Consider the following 18,564-nt stretch of genomic DNA (forward strand, 5'->3'; position numbering starts at 1 on the left):
TTCTCCTCATGCTTATGATCAAAACAAAGCTTTTACTAAACATATCGTTGATGCTTTAATGCAATCTTCTGAAGAAAAACTAGAATTAGAAGTTTCTATCCCTAGAAAACTTTATGATGAGTGGGAACCTACTATTAAAATTAAGATTAAAGATAATGAATGCTATGCCTTATGTGATTTGGGTGCTAGTGTTTCCACGATTCGAAAAACTTTGTGTGATGTGTTAGGTTTCCGTGAATTTGATGATTGCTCTTTAAATTTGCATCTTGCGGATTCCACTATTAAGAAACCTATGGGAAGAATTAATGATGTTCTTATTGTTGCAAATAGGAATTATGTGCCCGTAGATTTTATTTTTCTTGATATAGATTGCAATCCTACATGTCCTATTATTCTTGGTAGACCTTTCCTTAGAACGATTGGTGCAATTATTGATATGAAAGAAGGAAATATTATATTCCAATTTCTGTTAAGGAAAGGCATGGAACACTTTCCTAGAAATAAAATTAAATTACCTTATGAATCTATTATGAGAGACACATATGGATTGCATACCAAAGATGACAATACCTAAATCTATTCTTGTTTTATGCCTAGCTAGGGGCGTTAAACGATAGCGCTTGTTAGGAGGCAACCCAATTTTATTTTTGTTCCTTGCTTTTTGTTCCTATTTAGTAATAAATAAATCATCTATCCTCTATTATGGTTGTTTTTTATGTTTTAATTAGTATTTGTGCCAAGTAAAGCCTTTAGGATCTTCTTGGGTGATTGTTATTTGATCTTGCTGGAAAAAATAGAAAGTATGCGCTCACGAGAATAATTTTCATTTTTTACAAGAGAGTGATAAAATACCAATTCCAACTACAGTAGATCAATATACAAATTATTTAGGATTTCCTAATTTCTCAGGATTTTTGGATTTACATAAGTATTCGAAACCTACAAATTACTACAGACTGTTCTGTTTTTGACAGATTCTGTTTTTCGTGTGTTGTTTGCTTATTTTGATGAATCTATGGCTAGTATCGGGGGTATGAACCATAGAGAAGTTGTAATACAGTAGGTTTAACACAAATATAAATAAATAATGAGTTAATTACAGTACCTTAAAGTGGTGGTTTGTTTTCTTATACTAACGGAGCTCATGAGATTTTCTGTTGAGTTTTGTGTTGTGAAGTTTCAAGTTTTTGGGTAAATATTTGATGGATTTTGGAACAAGGAGTGGCAAGATCCTAAGCTTGGGGATGCCCAAGTCACCCTAAGTTAAAATTCAAGGACAAATAAAAGCCTAAGCTTGGGGATGCCCCGGAAGGCATCCCCTCTTTCGTCCTCATCTATCGGTAACTTTACTTAAGGCTATATTTTTATTCACCACATGATATGTGTCTTGCTTGGAGCGTCTTGTATGATTTGATTTTTTGCTTTTTAGTTTACCACAATCATCCTTGTTGTACACACCTTTTGGAGAGACACACATGAATCGGAATTTATTAGAATACTCTATGTGCTTCACTTATATCTTTTGAGCTAGATAATTTTGCTCTAGTACTTCACTTATATCTTTTTAGAGCACGGTGGTGGTTTTATTTATAGAAATTATTGATCTCTCATGCTTCACTTATATTATTTTGAGAGTCTTTTAGAACAGCATGGTAATTTGCTTTGGCTATAAAATTGGTCCTAATATGATAGGCATCCAAGCTAAGACGGGTATAATAAAAACTCTCATATAGAGTGCTTTAAATACGATGAGAAGTTTGATTCTTGATTGTTGTTTTGAGATATAAGGGTGGTAATATTAGAGTTGTGCTATTTGAGTAATTATGGAATTGAGAAATACTTGTGTTGAAGTTGGCAAGTCCCGTAGCATGCACGTATGGTAATCGTTGTGTGACAAATTTGAAGCATGAGGTGTTCTTTGATTGCTTTCATTATGAGTGGCGGCTGGGGACGAGCGATGGTCTTTTCCTACCAATCTATCCCCCTAGGAGCATGTGCGTAGTGCTTGGTTTTTGATGACTTGTAGATTTTTGCAATAAGTATGTGAGTTCTTTATGACTAATGTTGAGTCCATGGATTATACGCACTCTAGACCTTTCATCATTGCTAGCCTCTTCGGTACCGTGCATTGCCCTTTCTCACCTCGAGAGTTGGTGCAAACTTCGCCGGTGCATCCAAACCCCATGATATGATATGCTCTATCACACATAAACCTCCTTATTTCTTCCTCAAAACAACCACCATACCTACCTATTATGTCATTTCCATAGCCATTCCGAGATATATTGCCATGCAAATTTCCACCATTCTGTTTATTATGACACACTCCATCATTGTCATATTTCTTTGCATGATCATGTAGTTGACATCGTATTTGTGGAAAAGCCACCTTCATAATTCTTTCATACATGTCACTCTTGATTCATCGCATATCCCGGTACACCGCCGGAGGCATTCACATAGAGTCATAATTTGTTCTAAGTATCGAGTTGTAAGTAAATAAAAGTGTGATGACTTTCATTATTAGAGCATTGTCCCATGTGAGGAAAGGATGATGAAGACTATGATTCCCCCACAAGTCGGGATGAGACTCCGTATGAAAAAAAAGGCCATAAAAAAAGAGGCCATAAAAAAGAAAAAAAATGAGAGAAAAAGAGAGAAGGGGCAATGTTACTATCCTTTTTCCACACTTGTACTTCAAAGTAGCACCATGATCTTCATGATAGAGAGTCTCCTATTTTGTCACTTTCATATACTAGTGGGAATTTTTCATTATAGAACTTGGCTTGTATATTCCAACGATGGGCTTCCTCAAAATGCCCTAGGTCTTCTTGAGCAAGCAAGTTGGATGCACACCCACTTAGTTTCTTTTGTTGAGCTTTCATACATTTATAGCTCTAGTGCATCCGTTGCATGGCAATGCCTACTCCTTGTATTTACATCAATTGATGGGCATCTCCATAGCCCGTTGATTAGCCGCGTCAATGTCAGACCTTCTCCCTTTTTGTCTTCTCACACAACCTCCATCATCATATTCTATTCCACACATAGTGTTATGTCCATGGCTCGTGCTCATATATTGCGTGAAAATTGAAAGAGTTTGAAAAGGCTAAGTACGAAACAATTGCTTGGCTTGTCATCGGGGTTGTGCATGATGGGAGCATTTTGTGTGACGAAAATGAAGCATGGCCAAACTATATGATTTTGTAGGGATAAGCTTTCTTTGGCTATGTTATTTTGATAAGACATAATTGCTTGGTTAGCATGCTTGAAGTATTATTATTTTTATATCAATATTAAACTTTTGTCTTGAATCTTTCGGATCTGAATATTCATGCCACAATAAAGAAAAATTACACTAAAAATTATGTTAGGTAGCATTCCACATCAAAACTTCTGTTTTTATCATTTACCTACTCGAGGACGAGTAGGTATTAAGCTTGGGGATGCTTGATACATCTCCAACCTATCTATAATTTTTGATTGTTCCATGCTATTATATTATCTGTTTTGGATGTTTAATGGGCTTTATTATGCAGTATTAGATTATTTTTGGGACTAACCTATTAACTGAAACACCAGTGCAAATTGTTGTTTTTTTGCCTATTTTAGTGTTTCACAGAAAAGGAATATCAAATGGAATGAAACCTTCGCGAGGATCTTTTTTGGAACAATCGCAATCCAAGAGACTTGGAGTGGACGTCAAGGAAGCAACGAGGCGGCCACGAGGTAGGGCGGCGCGCCCAGGGGGGCAGGCGTGCGCCCCACCCTCGTGGGCCCCTCTTAGCTCCACCGACCTACTTCTTTCGCCTATATATACTCTTATACCCTAAAAACATCCAGGGGAGCGACGAAACCACTTTTCCACCGCCGCAACCTTCTGTACCCGTGAGATCCCATCTGGGGACCTCTTCCGGCGATCTGCCGGAGGGCGATTCGATCATGGAGGGCTTCTACATCAACACCATAGCCCCTCTGATGATGTGTGAGTAGTTTACCACAGACCTTCGGGTCCATAGTTATTTGCTAGACGACTTCTTCTCACTCTTTGATCTTCAATACAAAGTTCTCATCGATGTTCTTGGAGATCTATTCGATGTAATCCTTTTTGCGGTGTGTTTGCCAAGATACGATGAATTGTGGGTTTATGATCAAGTTTACCTATGAACAATATTTGATTCTTCTCTGAATTCTTATATGCATGATTTGATATCTTTGCAAGTCTCTTCGAATTATCAGTTTGGTTTGGCCTACTAGATTGATCTTTCTTGCAACGGGAGAAGTGCTTAGCTTTGGGTTCAATCTTGCAGTGCTCGATCCCAGTGACAGAAAGGGAACCGACACGTATTGTATTGTTGCCATCGAGGATAAAAAGATGGGGTTTATATCATATTGCTTGAGTTTATCCCTCTACGTCATGTCATCTTGCCTAATGCGTTACTCTATTCTTATGAACTTAATACTCTAGATGCATGCTAGATAGCGGTAGATGTGTGGAGTAATAGTAGTAGATGCAGAATCGTTTCGGTCTACTTGACACGGACGTGGTGCCTATGTTTATGATCATGCCTATATAATCTCATAACTATGTGCTTTTCCATCAATTGCTCGACAGTAATTTGTTCACCCACCGTAATATATGCTATCTTGAGAGAAGCCACTAGTGAAATTTATGGCCCCCGGGTCTACTTTACATCATATATGTTTCCAATCTACAATTCCAGTTTACTATTTATTTTTCAATCTTTACTTTCCAATCTATACAAAAATACCAAAAATATTTATCTTATTATCTTTATCAGATCTCACTTTTGCAAGTGGCCGTGAAGGGATTGTCAACCCCTTTATCACGTTGGTTGCAAGGTTCTTATTTGTTTGTGCAGGTACTAGGCGATTTGCGTGTAGTCTCCTACTGGATTGATACCTTGGTTCTCAAAAACAGAGGGAAATACTTACGCTACTTTGTTGCATCACCCTTTCCTCTTCAAGAGAAAACCAACTCATGCTCAAGAGGTAGCATCTCGTCACCCTTCTGAAGATTTGTTCCGAACACAAAATTTGCTACGTCGAATAGGGATGGTGTCGGTTTATCACAATCTTCTACAGGAATTTTTATTTTGGTTTGTACGTCAGCGATGATTTTGAAATCAAGGTTGTACGGCTCCAACTTCTGTTTGTCCCCTGCGATGGCTGCCCCACAGAAGTATATGTCCTCCCGAGACAAGAAATTGTGAAGCTCACCTGGTATGGAGGGCGCGTGTATGATGTGGTACACCAAAACATCATCTTCGAGGCACAGTTGAAGGACGGAGGCGTGTTGGATCTTCCCAGTGGAATGCTCCGTGTACTCTGCGTCGAGACTGATGACCTTCATCTCCACCTTTTGGAGGGAGTTGGATAGATTGTTGATCCACTTCCGAACAACCCTTGGGTGGTCGGTGACTATGGTAACTATGCTCAACGAGCCTTCGACGAGGACATGTTGGACACTAAAAGCCTGCATCTTGATCTCTTTCGCCATTTGGAACCACTAGACCGGAGGGATATGGTTTGGATAATTAGGATTAGATGGCTAGTCTAACTGAAGAAGATGATTATTTATAGGGGCTTCGGAATTACTCCAAGAGGATGTGAAGAGGTTAAAACAATGTGAATGCAGTGTGGTTTGGATGCAAATGAAGATGACGGAGTAGTGAAGAAGCCGAGGAAAATCGATTCCCGATGGAGAAGTAAATGGGAGAAGTGGCCTGCAGGCAGTTAATTAGATGGCTAGCAGAACTTATATATTGCGTTGTCTGTCTGTTTACTTTGCACAGCCTTCAAGATATTTCCCCGTCATTGATAAAGACGATGAACCATTATGTACGAGTTTTTTGGTTTGAACATAGGCCTGCCCGTAGCGATCCACTGCTTCCACCCTGATTGTGCCTCCTGCGTGAAATTTTTGTATGCAAGTTCAGTGTGCTATGATGTTCTATATGATTGTGTCAACTATATAAGTTTTTACTAAGCATCATCAATGCATATGGCTGAAAGATGTATTTATGAGCATCGACCGATGGGTCTCTCTCTCATACACACAAACACACACACACACGCACAAATGGGACCCGTTGAATTATTTCTTCGCTCGTGACAGTTTTTTATTAGGTTTCACTATACTCTAACTTTTTTCTTAAGTTATTAATTGAGCTCAATGATTTCAAAAAGTTGTAGAGAAGCCTTGTTTGGGCCTTTCCGGCGTCGCTAAATGTGGGCTAAGTAGCCATGTAAGGTTGTACTATACTACACAGGCCTTTTTTCAACATCAGCAATGCAACTGGGTCGACAGTTGTACACAATCCGGGTAAACTTGTTATTCTCCGCCCCGCTTGGCTGCAAATCTTTCCTAGAAGAGATGCATTAGGCTTAACAAGAAAATAAGATTTAAGAAATAGTAAATGGGATGTAATTATAAAAACTAGGCAGTAACTATAAAAAAATGTACCAAACACGTAATTAGTTTATAAAATATTACTTTTGAATTTTGAAAATTTTAATTTTATTAATTGTTGCACGCGCAATGTTTCTTTGGATTTTTACATAATACAAATTTATATTGAAATTGTATTTAATCTGACTAGAAATTTCGAGATAAAAATATTTCAGATCCCATCAAAATCTGGAAAATTTTATTGAATTCTAATTTGAACGGTTGGTTGAAATTAATAATCATTGTCCTAGCTAGAAAATGGGTTGTACTTTTAACAAACTATAAATAGGCTGTAGTAAATTTCATTAGAATTCAAAAATGAACTATACATTCTTACAAATCGTAAATGGGCTATAAGTTCTCTGCCACACACTTGTGGGCCTACTAGGTTGACGCGTCCCTAAAAAAAGTAAGTTGACGCGTATGCAAGGCTTTGTCAACTTATAGTCAACACACAGTTCTAGCAACAGTGTCCGTTGAATGTCCATACAATGGATGTCGTGCTTCTTCTTCAATCTCGGATATTCTAGCTTCAGTTGCCCAAAAAATGATTCCTTCCCCAGACATCTGGGGCGCACCGTTTCGAAGGCTGACCTGTGGGTCTACTAAATTGATGCGTACCAAGGGCTTTGTCAACTTAGTCAATATAAACGATTTTAACTACAGTGACCGTATGATGTCCATCCAATGACCGTCGTGATTCTTCAACCTCTGGTGTTCTTGCTCCAGCCGCCTAAAGCAGCACCGGTCATGCCACCTGCTCCTGCTTCCCGTGGACGGCTGTGCTGCCGCGGAGGCCTCACCGCCCTCTACCACTCCCACCACTGGCCAGGCCATGCGGCGACGGCATCCTCACACCGCAGTCAAACCAGTGAACCCTCGTACTCCTCTCCGCGTGGGCATCCACTGTCGCGTCTTCCCCGGCTCCGCGTCGTCCCCTTCCTAGGCCTCGCCGTCATCCACCGCCTTGGTGCTCTCGGCGCGGTGTGGTCAATGTGGTCAACGAATGACTTTCATCGGAAGAGTACTGTACGTGGAGAGGCTAACAACTAGGTCCATGGCCGCAGCAAGGAAGTGCCTCCTTATTACACACAAAATAATTATTTCTCCACCTGACAGCAGGGACCCACCGGACGGGCCACTGTATTTCTCGAAAAAAACATTTCCCCCTGACTGTTGGGACCCACCAGCTACATCTTCGCACGCAAGGAAGTGCGTCCATATTACGGGCAAAAAAATTATGATTCGCCCCCTGACTGTTGGGACCCACCAGCTACATCTTCGCACGCAAGGAAGTGCCTGATAGTCGGGACCCACCTGGTCGAAGCGTATGTAGCGTTGTCATTCTGGTCGCAAATGTGTACGTACATACGATCGGTCTGTCTGCAGACTGCAGCGATGAACCGTGGCCGTGTAAGGAAGGGCATGTGTCGTAGTAGAGGCGCGCACATAGCATTTACACGTACGTACATCGGCCAGGGTGCAAGAAAGTAAATACGGCCACATACGTACATATGGGGGGGGTCTGGAATGCCTACTCGCGCATACGTACGGCCAGGGCTCCTGTACATGGCTGGGTCGGAACGGAGAAACTGCGTCGTCATAGTGTTCATGGGGAGGCAACGGAATGCGTCGTGTTCATCGGGAGGCAACGGAATGCGTGTTGTTCATCGGGAGCCAACTGGCTTGGATGGAACAGCCGATGGAAACGAGGCCTGACGTACCGCAGAACGGAGGAAACGGCCTTGTGTTCGACCGGCCACGGTCGAAATGGGATCCTGTTCATCGGGAGGGGTCTGGCGTACCGCAAAATGGAGGAAACAGACCTCCTACGGTGGAAATGGGGTCCTGTTGATCGGGAGGGGTGTAGCGTACCGCAAAACGGAGGAAACAGACTTGTGTTGGAGCGCTACGGTCGAAACGGGGGTCCTGTTCATCGGGAGGGGTGTGGCGTACCGCAAAACGGGACTCCACGGGATATTATTCATCTCCACCGTCGACCTCCTCCAGCCTCCATCGGCTACTATTCATCCACCGTCGACCTCCTCCAGCCTCCACCTGTGACTGTTCATCCGCGGGCTCCTGTTCATCCAGCCACCACCGCGTGCTCGTTCATCGGCTACTGTTCAACCAGCCCTCTCCACGGGGTCCTGTTCAACCACCCCTCCACGGGCTACTATCCATCCGGCCCTTCACCTGCTACTGTTCATCCGGCCCTCCACCGGCTACTGTTCAACCAGCCCTCCACGGGGTCCTGTTCATCCACCGGCTCGATCGATCGGGGTACTGTTCATCCAACGGCAACAACCTCTACTACCACTGGGTCCTATTCATCCAACCCCCAACCGGGAACTGTTCATCCAAACCCCCCAACAATGCTCACTATTCATCCAGAGGCAGCATCGATTGGCTTCAGTTAGCAGCAGTAGCGAAGGAATCACTCAGGTTCAGATAACAGCAAGGGATCGATCGATCGCTCGTGTTTAGTAACGCGTAGCCTGCAGTGCAATCGCTCGGGTTCAGTTAGAGACCAATGCCTCGCTCTGGTTCAGCTAGAGCCCAACGTCTCTCACACACGCGCGTACGTACGAGATAAACGCGCATCGCTTGGCCCCCGGCCACCCACCGTAACCAGGAACTCCCTGATATTTTCCTCGCCCTCGCTTCTACCACAGTTTTTTCAGTCATGGACGGCCCAAAGAATGTCATGCAGCTGCGTCTCCGGCCCGCCCAGGACGAAAAGCCCATTTTCTGTCATGATTTATTGTCATAGAAATAGGACCCCACCACATCTATGATGATACCGGGTTTTGTGACAGTTATCGTCATAGAAGTGTCATAAGTATGACAGAAAAAATTCGTTCGGCCCGAAATGTCATGGATGTGTCTTTTTTTGTAGTGATGGTTTTCAAACTTGAGTTGCACAAAGCCTTTGACTCTATTTGTTGGGGTCCCTCCTCATTCTCCTCTCTAGAGGTTTTTCGCCTACTACTGCAAGCTGGATCCGAACTCTGCCTATCTCAAGCAAGACGGCACTGCTGCTAACTGGGTCGTCGGGTCATTGGATCAACTATAAGAATGGTCTACGGCAGGGTGACCCTCTTTCACCCTATCTCTTTATTATCATCACAAACCTGCTTCAACGCTTAATCATCCAGTCTTTCTCGCCTGACCAACTCTGCCACCCGATCTACAATGACAGACCCCCGAATGTGCACCAATATGTTGACGACACCCTAATCATTGCATATGCTTCTAGCCATGCCGCGACCAAACTCAAAGGCATCCTTGGCAAGCTTGCCCTTGCTACCGGCCTCTCTATCAACTTTCAGAAAACTATCTTCGTTCCCATCAACACGGACCCCCACAACCAGCCTTAGCATCACCCAAACCTTTGGTTGTGACCTCTCCTCCTTCCCATAGATTTATCTAGGTATCCCTCTCTCTCACACGCGCCTTCCATCCCCTGCTTTTGAACTCGTCATTTAGTGCTTCCTAAAATACCTCACTGGTTGGTCGGCAAAACTTCTCTCTCGAGGAGCCAGACTTACACTAATCTCCTCCACTCTAGATGCCCTCGCCACTCACTTTATGTCCGTCTTTAGAATACCCGAGAAGGTTAGACGCTATCTGTAGATCCTTCTTCTAGGCGGCTGACGAAAATTGCTCCGGGGCAAAATGCCGCCTTATCGCCTGAAAAAATGTGTGCACACCCAAGACGGCTGGCGGCCTTGGTATCAAAATTTTGACTCTCCAAAACAGTTTCCTCCTCATGAAATTCTCTTTCAAACTTCTCCAAAAACCTGACCTGCCTTGGGTCAACTAGTTTTTCTAACACTACCCTCTTGACTTCACGCTTAAGCCCCAAAACCCCCACTACATCTGGAAAATAGTTAACCATCAGCTATGCCAACTTCATAAAATTTCCTTCGTCCTTACTAAGAATGGCATTTCCACCTTCTTCTGGCTCAATGATTGGCCTGTGTCGACACCGCTCGTAGAAAACTACTCCCCACCTCTTCTCTCACTCCACTTCCCCCTCTGTCCTGGTATCTCATGTCATGCATAATGGTTTACTCGCTAACCTATGGAACCTCCTAACCAACGTGGCTTCTGATGAGCTTGCATCTGTTTTGTCTTTGTTGCAGGATGTTACCACAAGCGGTGCGCCCGATGACAGGTTCCTCACCTACTGTTCCTCGTTCCCCTCGAGGTGCGCCTACACATTGCTCTCCTCCGACCATGAGCTTGATCTCGCTGCGGGGTACATCTAGGCTCAAAGGTACCTATCAAGGTTAAGATCTTCGGCTGGCTTCTCTATCGTGACAGGTTAAGCACGATGGCGAACTTACATCACACGACCATCACCTTGGTGTCGTCTTGCCTTCGCTGCAACTTATCTTTTGAGGACGCGACGCACCTCGCCCTCCTCGGCCCATGCATGGCTTAGGTCTGGTCCCTCTTGGGTCTTCAGGCCCCTCACTCCATCGACCACATCTGGGATACTCCTACTTCGGTTGGCCTCGACATCAACACGTGGCCTACGTTGCCCTCGCCATCCTGTGGAAGCTCTGGGACTCCAGAATGCTCATGTTTTCCGTAACGAGATACACTCCCCTCTAGATTCTATTCGGAACATTATCTCCGATTTTATGCTTTGGGCCTTTAGATTTAAGGACCACGTTAGTAGGGAGGTTGCCGTGTCTTGGCGCATGTACCTGTCCTCTCGCTGTAATCTCTAAGTAACCTGCAACTTGCCCTTGGGCACCTTTGACTAATATATTCAGGTGGGGATCCCCCCCCCCCCCCCCCCCGCCAGTCCCGTGATTGCTCAAAAGACTTTGACTATGGCTTTTTAGTTGCTTTCGTACTGCAATTATGAGAAATTGTATGTGAGAATGCAATTCAACCTAAATCATCAAAAAGACGATCTTGGAACGATTAAGTCAAGCACCAACTGCATTTTAAAAGAGAAAAAAGAACTCAAGGAAGAGCTTGATCAAATGACAAAAGACTAAACATCTCCATTCCCATCAGATCTAGTTTTGCCTGCATCTTTTTCTCTTACTGAGGTCAAGAGGCATCGTGAAAAAGGAATGAGAAACTTCCTCGATGAAACATAAGTACCAAAGCTTTGATGTTCCAGCCAAGGTACTCATTCCAGCATTCTATAATGCACATAGAAGATTTGGGCTGGTTCCTTCGGAAACACTGCTGCTATCATAGCAATTCATTGGGCACTACTTTTAGCATACCTTGAGATACTATCACGTGCATCTTGGCCTTTTGGTTTCTTGTAAACATGAATTTCTTTGCATTTCACAGTCATCAATACTAGTTATCATAAGATATAGAAGTTCTACAACTCTCTTGCACCAGCCCACGACCAGAGGTTGCTAGTTGCTTGGGATGCAGCCTGGTTCAATCCAAGGATCCTAAAAAGATGAAATGTCCAATACACCGGATGTTAAGAGTGGGCATCAGGTCAGCAGGACTCATGCCCACATTTCTTCAAAAATGAGTTGCTGGTGACGACTGCACACATTTCAGGGAGCGTTATATACAAATGTTATGAATCGAATTTGTGCTGAACTTCTTCAATTTACACCTCCGTTTGATGTGACGGAGAAATTCAGACACCTAAATATCAAACATTGTCTTTGTTCCAAGACGATCTTGAAAAGCAAGCAGGCACAATGACCTTTTAGGCTTATACCTTCAAGCTACAACAGAACTTGAATTGCTGGACTATATGGAGAAGGACAGAGCCGCCTGTGAATGTATTCATGGTTAGAGAAGGCAAATTTGTGCGTGAAAATGTGATGGTCACCAGTGTCTAGACTAAGATAAGGAAACTTTATACACAGAAAATGTAATGGCTGCTAGTGTGTAGAATAAATAAATGGCTGCATGCATCGTTCTGATGCAGAGGCCGGGGGTTAACCTCCTTTTCAAAAAAAAGTGTGTAGAATAAAAAGGCAACATCATACACGACAAGATAATGATCACCATTGTGTAGAATAAGAAGTCTCTCAATGTCTGCACTTTCAAAGAATTTCAGTTTTATGTTGTAAATTTTATTTGGAATATTTTGCCTCTATACATTAGAATCACTTGCCGTTCTACACATTTAGCAGTGCAGAAGTTTACAGTCTATCAAAAGTTATGCTGAGGAATGCAGGATGTAGGGATCACTCAGATTATTGTACTGTAAAAAGGATACTGATGGTAGGGGTTTTTTTTTGAGAATAGTATACCTTTGTAACTAAATATAAGACTATTTTTTTGAGAATTGAACTGCAAAAACATCTTATATTTAGTTACAGAGGTAGTAGTTGTTAGATTTAATGCCAACAGACCACTCCTTTTATTTTCCTACAAGATAATGATGGACCTTTTTGGTTCATGTAACTAATTCAACAGTCTATGACCAAAACTAGACCTGAATAATACTACGTTTTCTGAGAAACTTGTACAATACAACGCAATGTAAAAAAATTAAACTTGAAATCCAGGAAGAGAAATACCTCCATAACAGAGTCCAACGACTGGTCATTTCTAGGGGTCTCCTGTGAAGCGGAAGGTCTCATGTGTGCTTCTATCATGTTAAGCTGCTCGTATACCTCCTTGAGCATTATGATCTGCTCCTTGTTCTTCTTAGGATCATTTAGCTCAATCATCTTTTCACTCTGAACACGCTTCAGCCTTGATCTTGTTCTCTCGACTCCAGCTCGTGGCGTAGAACTCGCCGCAGCTACACGGACATGTCTGTCAACGTTATTCATGGAGCCAACTTTTCGCGTCGCTGAAAACTTCGAAAGAACATGGGACCCTTTATCTCTTAGAGCAACCGCGTGAGGCGTTTCAGATTCCTTTGTGCTGATGCTATGTTTAGTAGGAGTACATGAGTATTCTGCCGGCGCCTTGATTAGTTCTGGATGCTTTAGTGTGTCAGCATGACCTATATGATGAGCTACAGTGTTATCCATTTCATTGTCTGGACGCAGTGACCCGAGTGGATCAGCATGTAGCGTGTCTTGGACATCTTTGCCAACCGGTGTTACAATTTGACTGCATATATCTGTGTGGTGCCCCGCCATTAAGAAGGGGGAAGAACGAGAAGACCCTTCGGATGGACAAGAGTGTTCAGTACCACTGTTGCTTGAAGGTTTTGGTTCTTCCCCATGCTTTTCAGTACTGTCCATATCTGCTGCTAAGCTTTCCTTGGAACCTATGGCTTTCAGGTCGCTGGAAACTTGTTCCAGTTCATTTTCACTAGAGTTGTGCATGTAAACACCTAGCCTGCTCCTCGCTGACGCAACCGATCCGTTGTTTTTGTTCATGTCCATTTCAGCAAAACGTTTACTCAACTGAAAAGTTGGAAGAGAGAAATTCCTTTTGATGGTATAACAAAGATTCTCTACATCTCTGCTTCCAAACAAAGGTATATTTTTTGTTATCGTCTCGTCTGCAATATCACAATCATCAATACCAACACCCAGTAACCTTTGTTTATACACCTGCAGTTGGCTCCTGAGATAATAGATCTCCAGTTCCTTGTGCTGCATGACTTCCTTCACGACCTCCAGGGCTTTGTCACTATGATTCATCCTTTCTTCAGCCATTCTTCTGTACTGACATGCTTCCATTCTCTCTGCCTCCTTTTCTTTCTGAAGTTTTCTAATCATTGACAGGGCAGCGCTTGCAGCACTTGATGAAGCCTCCCTTTCCTCTTCTAGCTCCATGAATAATTTTTTCATCATAATATACTGGGCAAATACTGCTCTCTGTAACTGAGCAGTCTCATTCTCTGCCAGCTTGGCGAAAGGCTCCATTACTACTAGTTTTAGTATTCACCTTACAATAGTCTTAATTCATCTGTTCAACCTGCACCGTTTAGCAACACCAGTTTAATTTTTTGTAATATGTACTGCCCCAATTTTAGTCGCATAGTTCATCACTATTTATAAGGACTACATTAATTATACAATCTTCATGATCAGGATTATAATAAACTTCTATTTCTAAAGCATAAACTAGTGGCGGACAAGCTAGAGCAGAGCACAGTTATATCAAAAAAGGCAATAAGTTATATACTCCCTCTGTCCCAAATTAGTTGACTTTGATTTGTCTAGATACGACAAATCTGAGTCAAGTAATTCGGGACGGAGGGAGTATTATGCATAACTATCTCTGACTCCATTCTAGTAGTTTGCTTTAATTATCGTACAGACGACCAGAGAATAATAACAATGAATTCAAATATGAATTATGTTGAAATTTAAAAAGAAATAAAGGTATGAAGATGACATAAAAAATAGAAAAGGAAAAGGTCTTACCACTAGGATTATAATCTTATGGCTCGCATTTTCTTCTCACAGAATCATGTATCGTTTAGCCTGAAGGCAAAGGAATAATCTCAGATGCAGAACATAATGTAAAAGTAGGTAAAACAAGGTGCATGGTAAAAACTAAAGAATGACGTCATTTGGTTCTTTCCATGAATCTGTACATGGTAGCTACCAAGAATATGGAATGCCCAACTAAGTGCTTTTGAAAAGGCAAAAGAAGGCCACATAATATCAACGAAATTCTGTTTCCAAGAACCATGCCCTGCAGGAAAATGTTAATCGCAAAGTTTGTGGATTAAAGAGCCATTAATTGAGCTATGCTTTCTATACACAAAAACTAGGTATTATGCCAAAACACAAACATCAAAGTAATAATACAGAAAAAACGGAAAACATGTATCAAACATTTGAAACGGGTGACCTGAAGAAAGATACAGTAAACTAATAATGAGGATTCTGATACATTTTGGCTGTCAACATGGTTCATAGTTACACAAGATATCTTGTGCCTGGCAAATACCTCTAATTGCTGAGCTGAAATGTCAGATAAGAGATAACAGGATTCCTGGAGAAAATGAACATGCAAAACCAAGAACAAATGGGAATGCATGCTGTCATGGCCTCACCAAAATTTGATCTCAATGAAGCCAAGATACTCTTCAGGCCAGCCTCCAACGGCTCCGCCGTTCCTTCCGGCGTGGAAGAATTGCCGGTGACCAGCATAGCGTCTATTAATAGGAGAACAATTGGAGGTCTCCTCTTAAGAGGGAGAAAGATAAGATGGCGTGCTTTATTTTTGGAATGTGGGTTTGGAGGCTATATGAGCTCTGAACCGACACCATTGTGACACCGTACCATTGACCAGAAACCCGTAGAACAATCATTCTACAGTAAAATTTATTAACGGGAGATCTACCTTATGCAGATACGTAGCAACGCTTTCCCGTGTAGCGGCGCGCAAAGATCTGCGCTCGTCCAAATCACATGGTCCCAATGATTACTACCGAACGCGGCCACCTAGAACCGTTAGATAGGTAGACCGCCCCTGCCCCCGCGTCGCCCTCCCCCTAGGGCGACTCGGGCGGAGCCAAGAAACCTAGCCACCGCCGCCGCAAACTCCCTCCTCCTCTTCCTCCGCCGCCGCCGGGGGATGCCGCGGGGCTAAGCCCGGGGGCCGACAACGGTGGCGGGGATCTCCTCTCTCATGCGTCTCCAGGTTGGGGTGGGACCCCTAGGCATGTAGCGGCATGGCCGATCTGGATTCTGCGGCGCGGCGGATGGCTGCGGCAGGTGGCGAGCGGCCGGCCCGTCCTCGGACGTCGGCGGCTAGGCGCGGCGGGCGGCCTAGCCATGGACAGCGGCGTGGGCTGCGGGCGCAGTGGCCGGCCTTTTCGGGCGGCAGCGGCGGCCAGCTAGGCCGCGGTGTCGTGCATACCGCCTTCAAATCGGCGTCGGCAGTGTGGAGGGCCTGGTGGTCTCGTCAGCGGCACCTCCGGTCAGATCTGTTCTGACCGATGCGACCGGCAGTGGTGGTCATCTCTTTCGTCAGAGGTGGTCAGCCTGAGGCTGGGTGTTCGGATCTCCAGATCCGTGATCCAGTACTGGCTGCGAGTCGGGGAGACATAGTTGCCAGTGAAAACCGAGCTGACGGCGGGCGATGGCAGCGTTCTACGTCGTTACCTTGATGAATGCATCGTTGTGTGACTTATGTCGACCCACTCGTACTGCTCTAGGGGAAACACTAGGATCTGGTCTTCCAGATCGGACCGTGGCGTTTCTCTCTTGGAGCATCGTTTGTGGAGCAGTGCTGGTGGTCAGAGGCAGGAGGTGGAGCGGCTTTGTCTTGCACGGAGCTTCGGTGGAGATGTCAAGTCATGCCTGGCCGACAGGTGCTACACTTTGTCATGCCTGGTCGGCAGGTGCTACGCATAACAGATCATCCAGAGACTTCAAGCTGTGTCGGCTAGTGGTACTTGGCGGCATGGTGCTGAGGTGTACCGGCGGCGACCGTGACGTGCTCAGCATTTCGCGCGCAGGGTGGTGGTGCCATTGGGCGCCGTGGTGGCGTTGACGGCAGTTAGACCGGGCAAGGATGATGCGTCAGTACAGCTCTGAAGATGGAGTAGTGGCAGTTGGCGGCAACGGCCTCTAAGAGCGCCGCGGACCGGTGTGTGCCCCATACCCTGCATGTGGTTTGGTTGGGGTCTCAGGTCTGAGATGTTAGGCTTGGCTGCGAGGTATGTGGTATTAGGCCTGGACTATCAGCATCCCTTCATCAGCTGGATAGGAGTAGCGATAGTTGTCGCCTGGACGGTGGCTTCAGACTTACTGTTGTATTTCTTTATAAGGTCTTTGATGAATATTAATAATATGGCTGCATGCATCGCTCAGATGCAGAGGCCGGGTGATCCTTCTTCTCTAAAAAAACCTAGAACCATTAGATAGTGTATGGAGGATCAATCGGTTGACGGTTGTAACACACACACACACACTAGATCATTAATGACGCGCGTTGTTGTGCCCGTACATTTTTACAATAAAATGGTAGTATTTCTAAAAATACACATTTTTACAATAAAACGGTAGGTATTAAAAAATAATAGCTATTTCTAAAAATACATAGGCATACGACATAACATGAAAATTATGTCTATTATAATTCAGAACAATGAAACATCAAGGTGATATAAATAGCATGATGTAATAGTTGGTACACCACAGGAGCAATGCAATAGGGTGATCGTTGGCCAGAACATCAAAGGCCTTCTTGGTCTCAGTTTTGATCTATTACATGAATTTATGCATAAATCGAGCAATTTTGAAAGCAACAAAACTATTCTTTAAGAAAAACAAGCTTGAATTTATTCATGAAGCTAAACAATGTTGAAAGCCTTAAGTCTATCTTATAACAAAATTATTCTTTAAGAAAAACAAGCATGCATTTACGCATGAAACTGAACAATGTTAAAAGCTTGAGATCTAGCTTTTGCACACAAAAATAACTTGGTTAAAAAACTTTGATGCAAGCAGACGCATCCACAACATCACATCCGTCCGCAAAACCGAAACTATCCTAACACTTGATGTTTTAATAGTCGTCCTTTTGCAATTTTCTCTTCGTGGACACATGTAGACCCTCTGCTTCCCTAAAAAACGTTGAAACCTAGAGATCAAGTAAAGAAATGTATGGATGTATAATGGCTATCTATATAATTCAAATGTCGTGCACTCAGTTTGTATATATATAAAGAGGATAATATGATTTGTTGGCATCAGGGGGAGAGACTAATCTTTGATATACAGATAGCTTGTAACAATAAAGTTACCATGATAGGCCATACGGGAACATCAAAAGCTGACATTCGAGGAGATTGTACTACTATATGGACGTATTTTTGGCCAAATGTGGAACTGTATGGTAGCATCGCAAGACTTAAGTAGACAATTCGAAGCTACGATAGCATTAATAAAATCCCCCCTGGACTAAAGTAACATATGGTCTTTTTTTTCTATGATGAAGAAGCGGTTATAATCAACTGAAACTTTTTTATCCCAACAATTAAACATGTTCACACATATTACCCATATAAGTATAGAGGAAGACGCTTAGAATACATGAGTGCAGTTTCACATTTTTTTAAAGTCGCCAAACCGCGGACATCAGTAGTATATAGAAGAGTATACCAATTGGCTGGAGATCTGATGGCACCCTCAAACATGATGAAGTGGACGGTGCATGGT

The 18,564-nt window shown here is 43.4% G+C and overlaps 1 protein-coding gene across 1 annotated transcript; it reads right to left on the bottom strand.

Annotated features, from left to right (window-relative positions):
- Positions 1–12,582: 12,582 nt before the first annotated feature.
- Positions 12,583–14,345, bottom strand: LOC125518823. Its single transcript, XM_048683692.1, has 2 exons — positions 13,000–14,345; positions 12,583–12,594 (listed from the first exon to the last, which is right to left on the bottom strand). The coding sequence occupies exons 1-2, from the start codon at positions 14,305–14,307 to the stop codon at positions 12,583–12,585; spliced, it is 1,320 nt and encodes a 439-aa protein (XP_048539649.1). The 5' UTR covers positions 14,308–14,345.
- Positions 14,346–18,564: the final 4,219 nt, after the last annotated feature.

The sequence above is a fragment of the Triticum urartu genome, chromosome 7 (genome assembly GCF_003073215.2).
Source record: "Triticum urartu cultivar G1812 chromosome 7, Tu2.1, whole genome shotgun sequence".
NCBI classification, from domain to species: Eukaryota; Viridiplantae; Streptophyta; class Magnoliopsida; order Poales; family Poaceae; genus Triticum; species Triticum urartu.

Excerpts from the sequence above, each read along its gene's own strand:
- LOC125518823 (XM_048683692.1), bottom strand. The coding sequence starts at position 14,307 with ATGGAGCCTTTCGCCAAGCTGGCAGAGAATGAGACTGCTCAGTTACAG.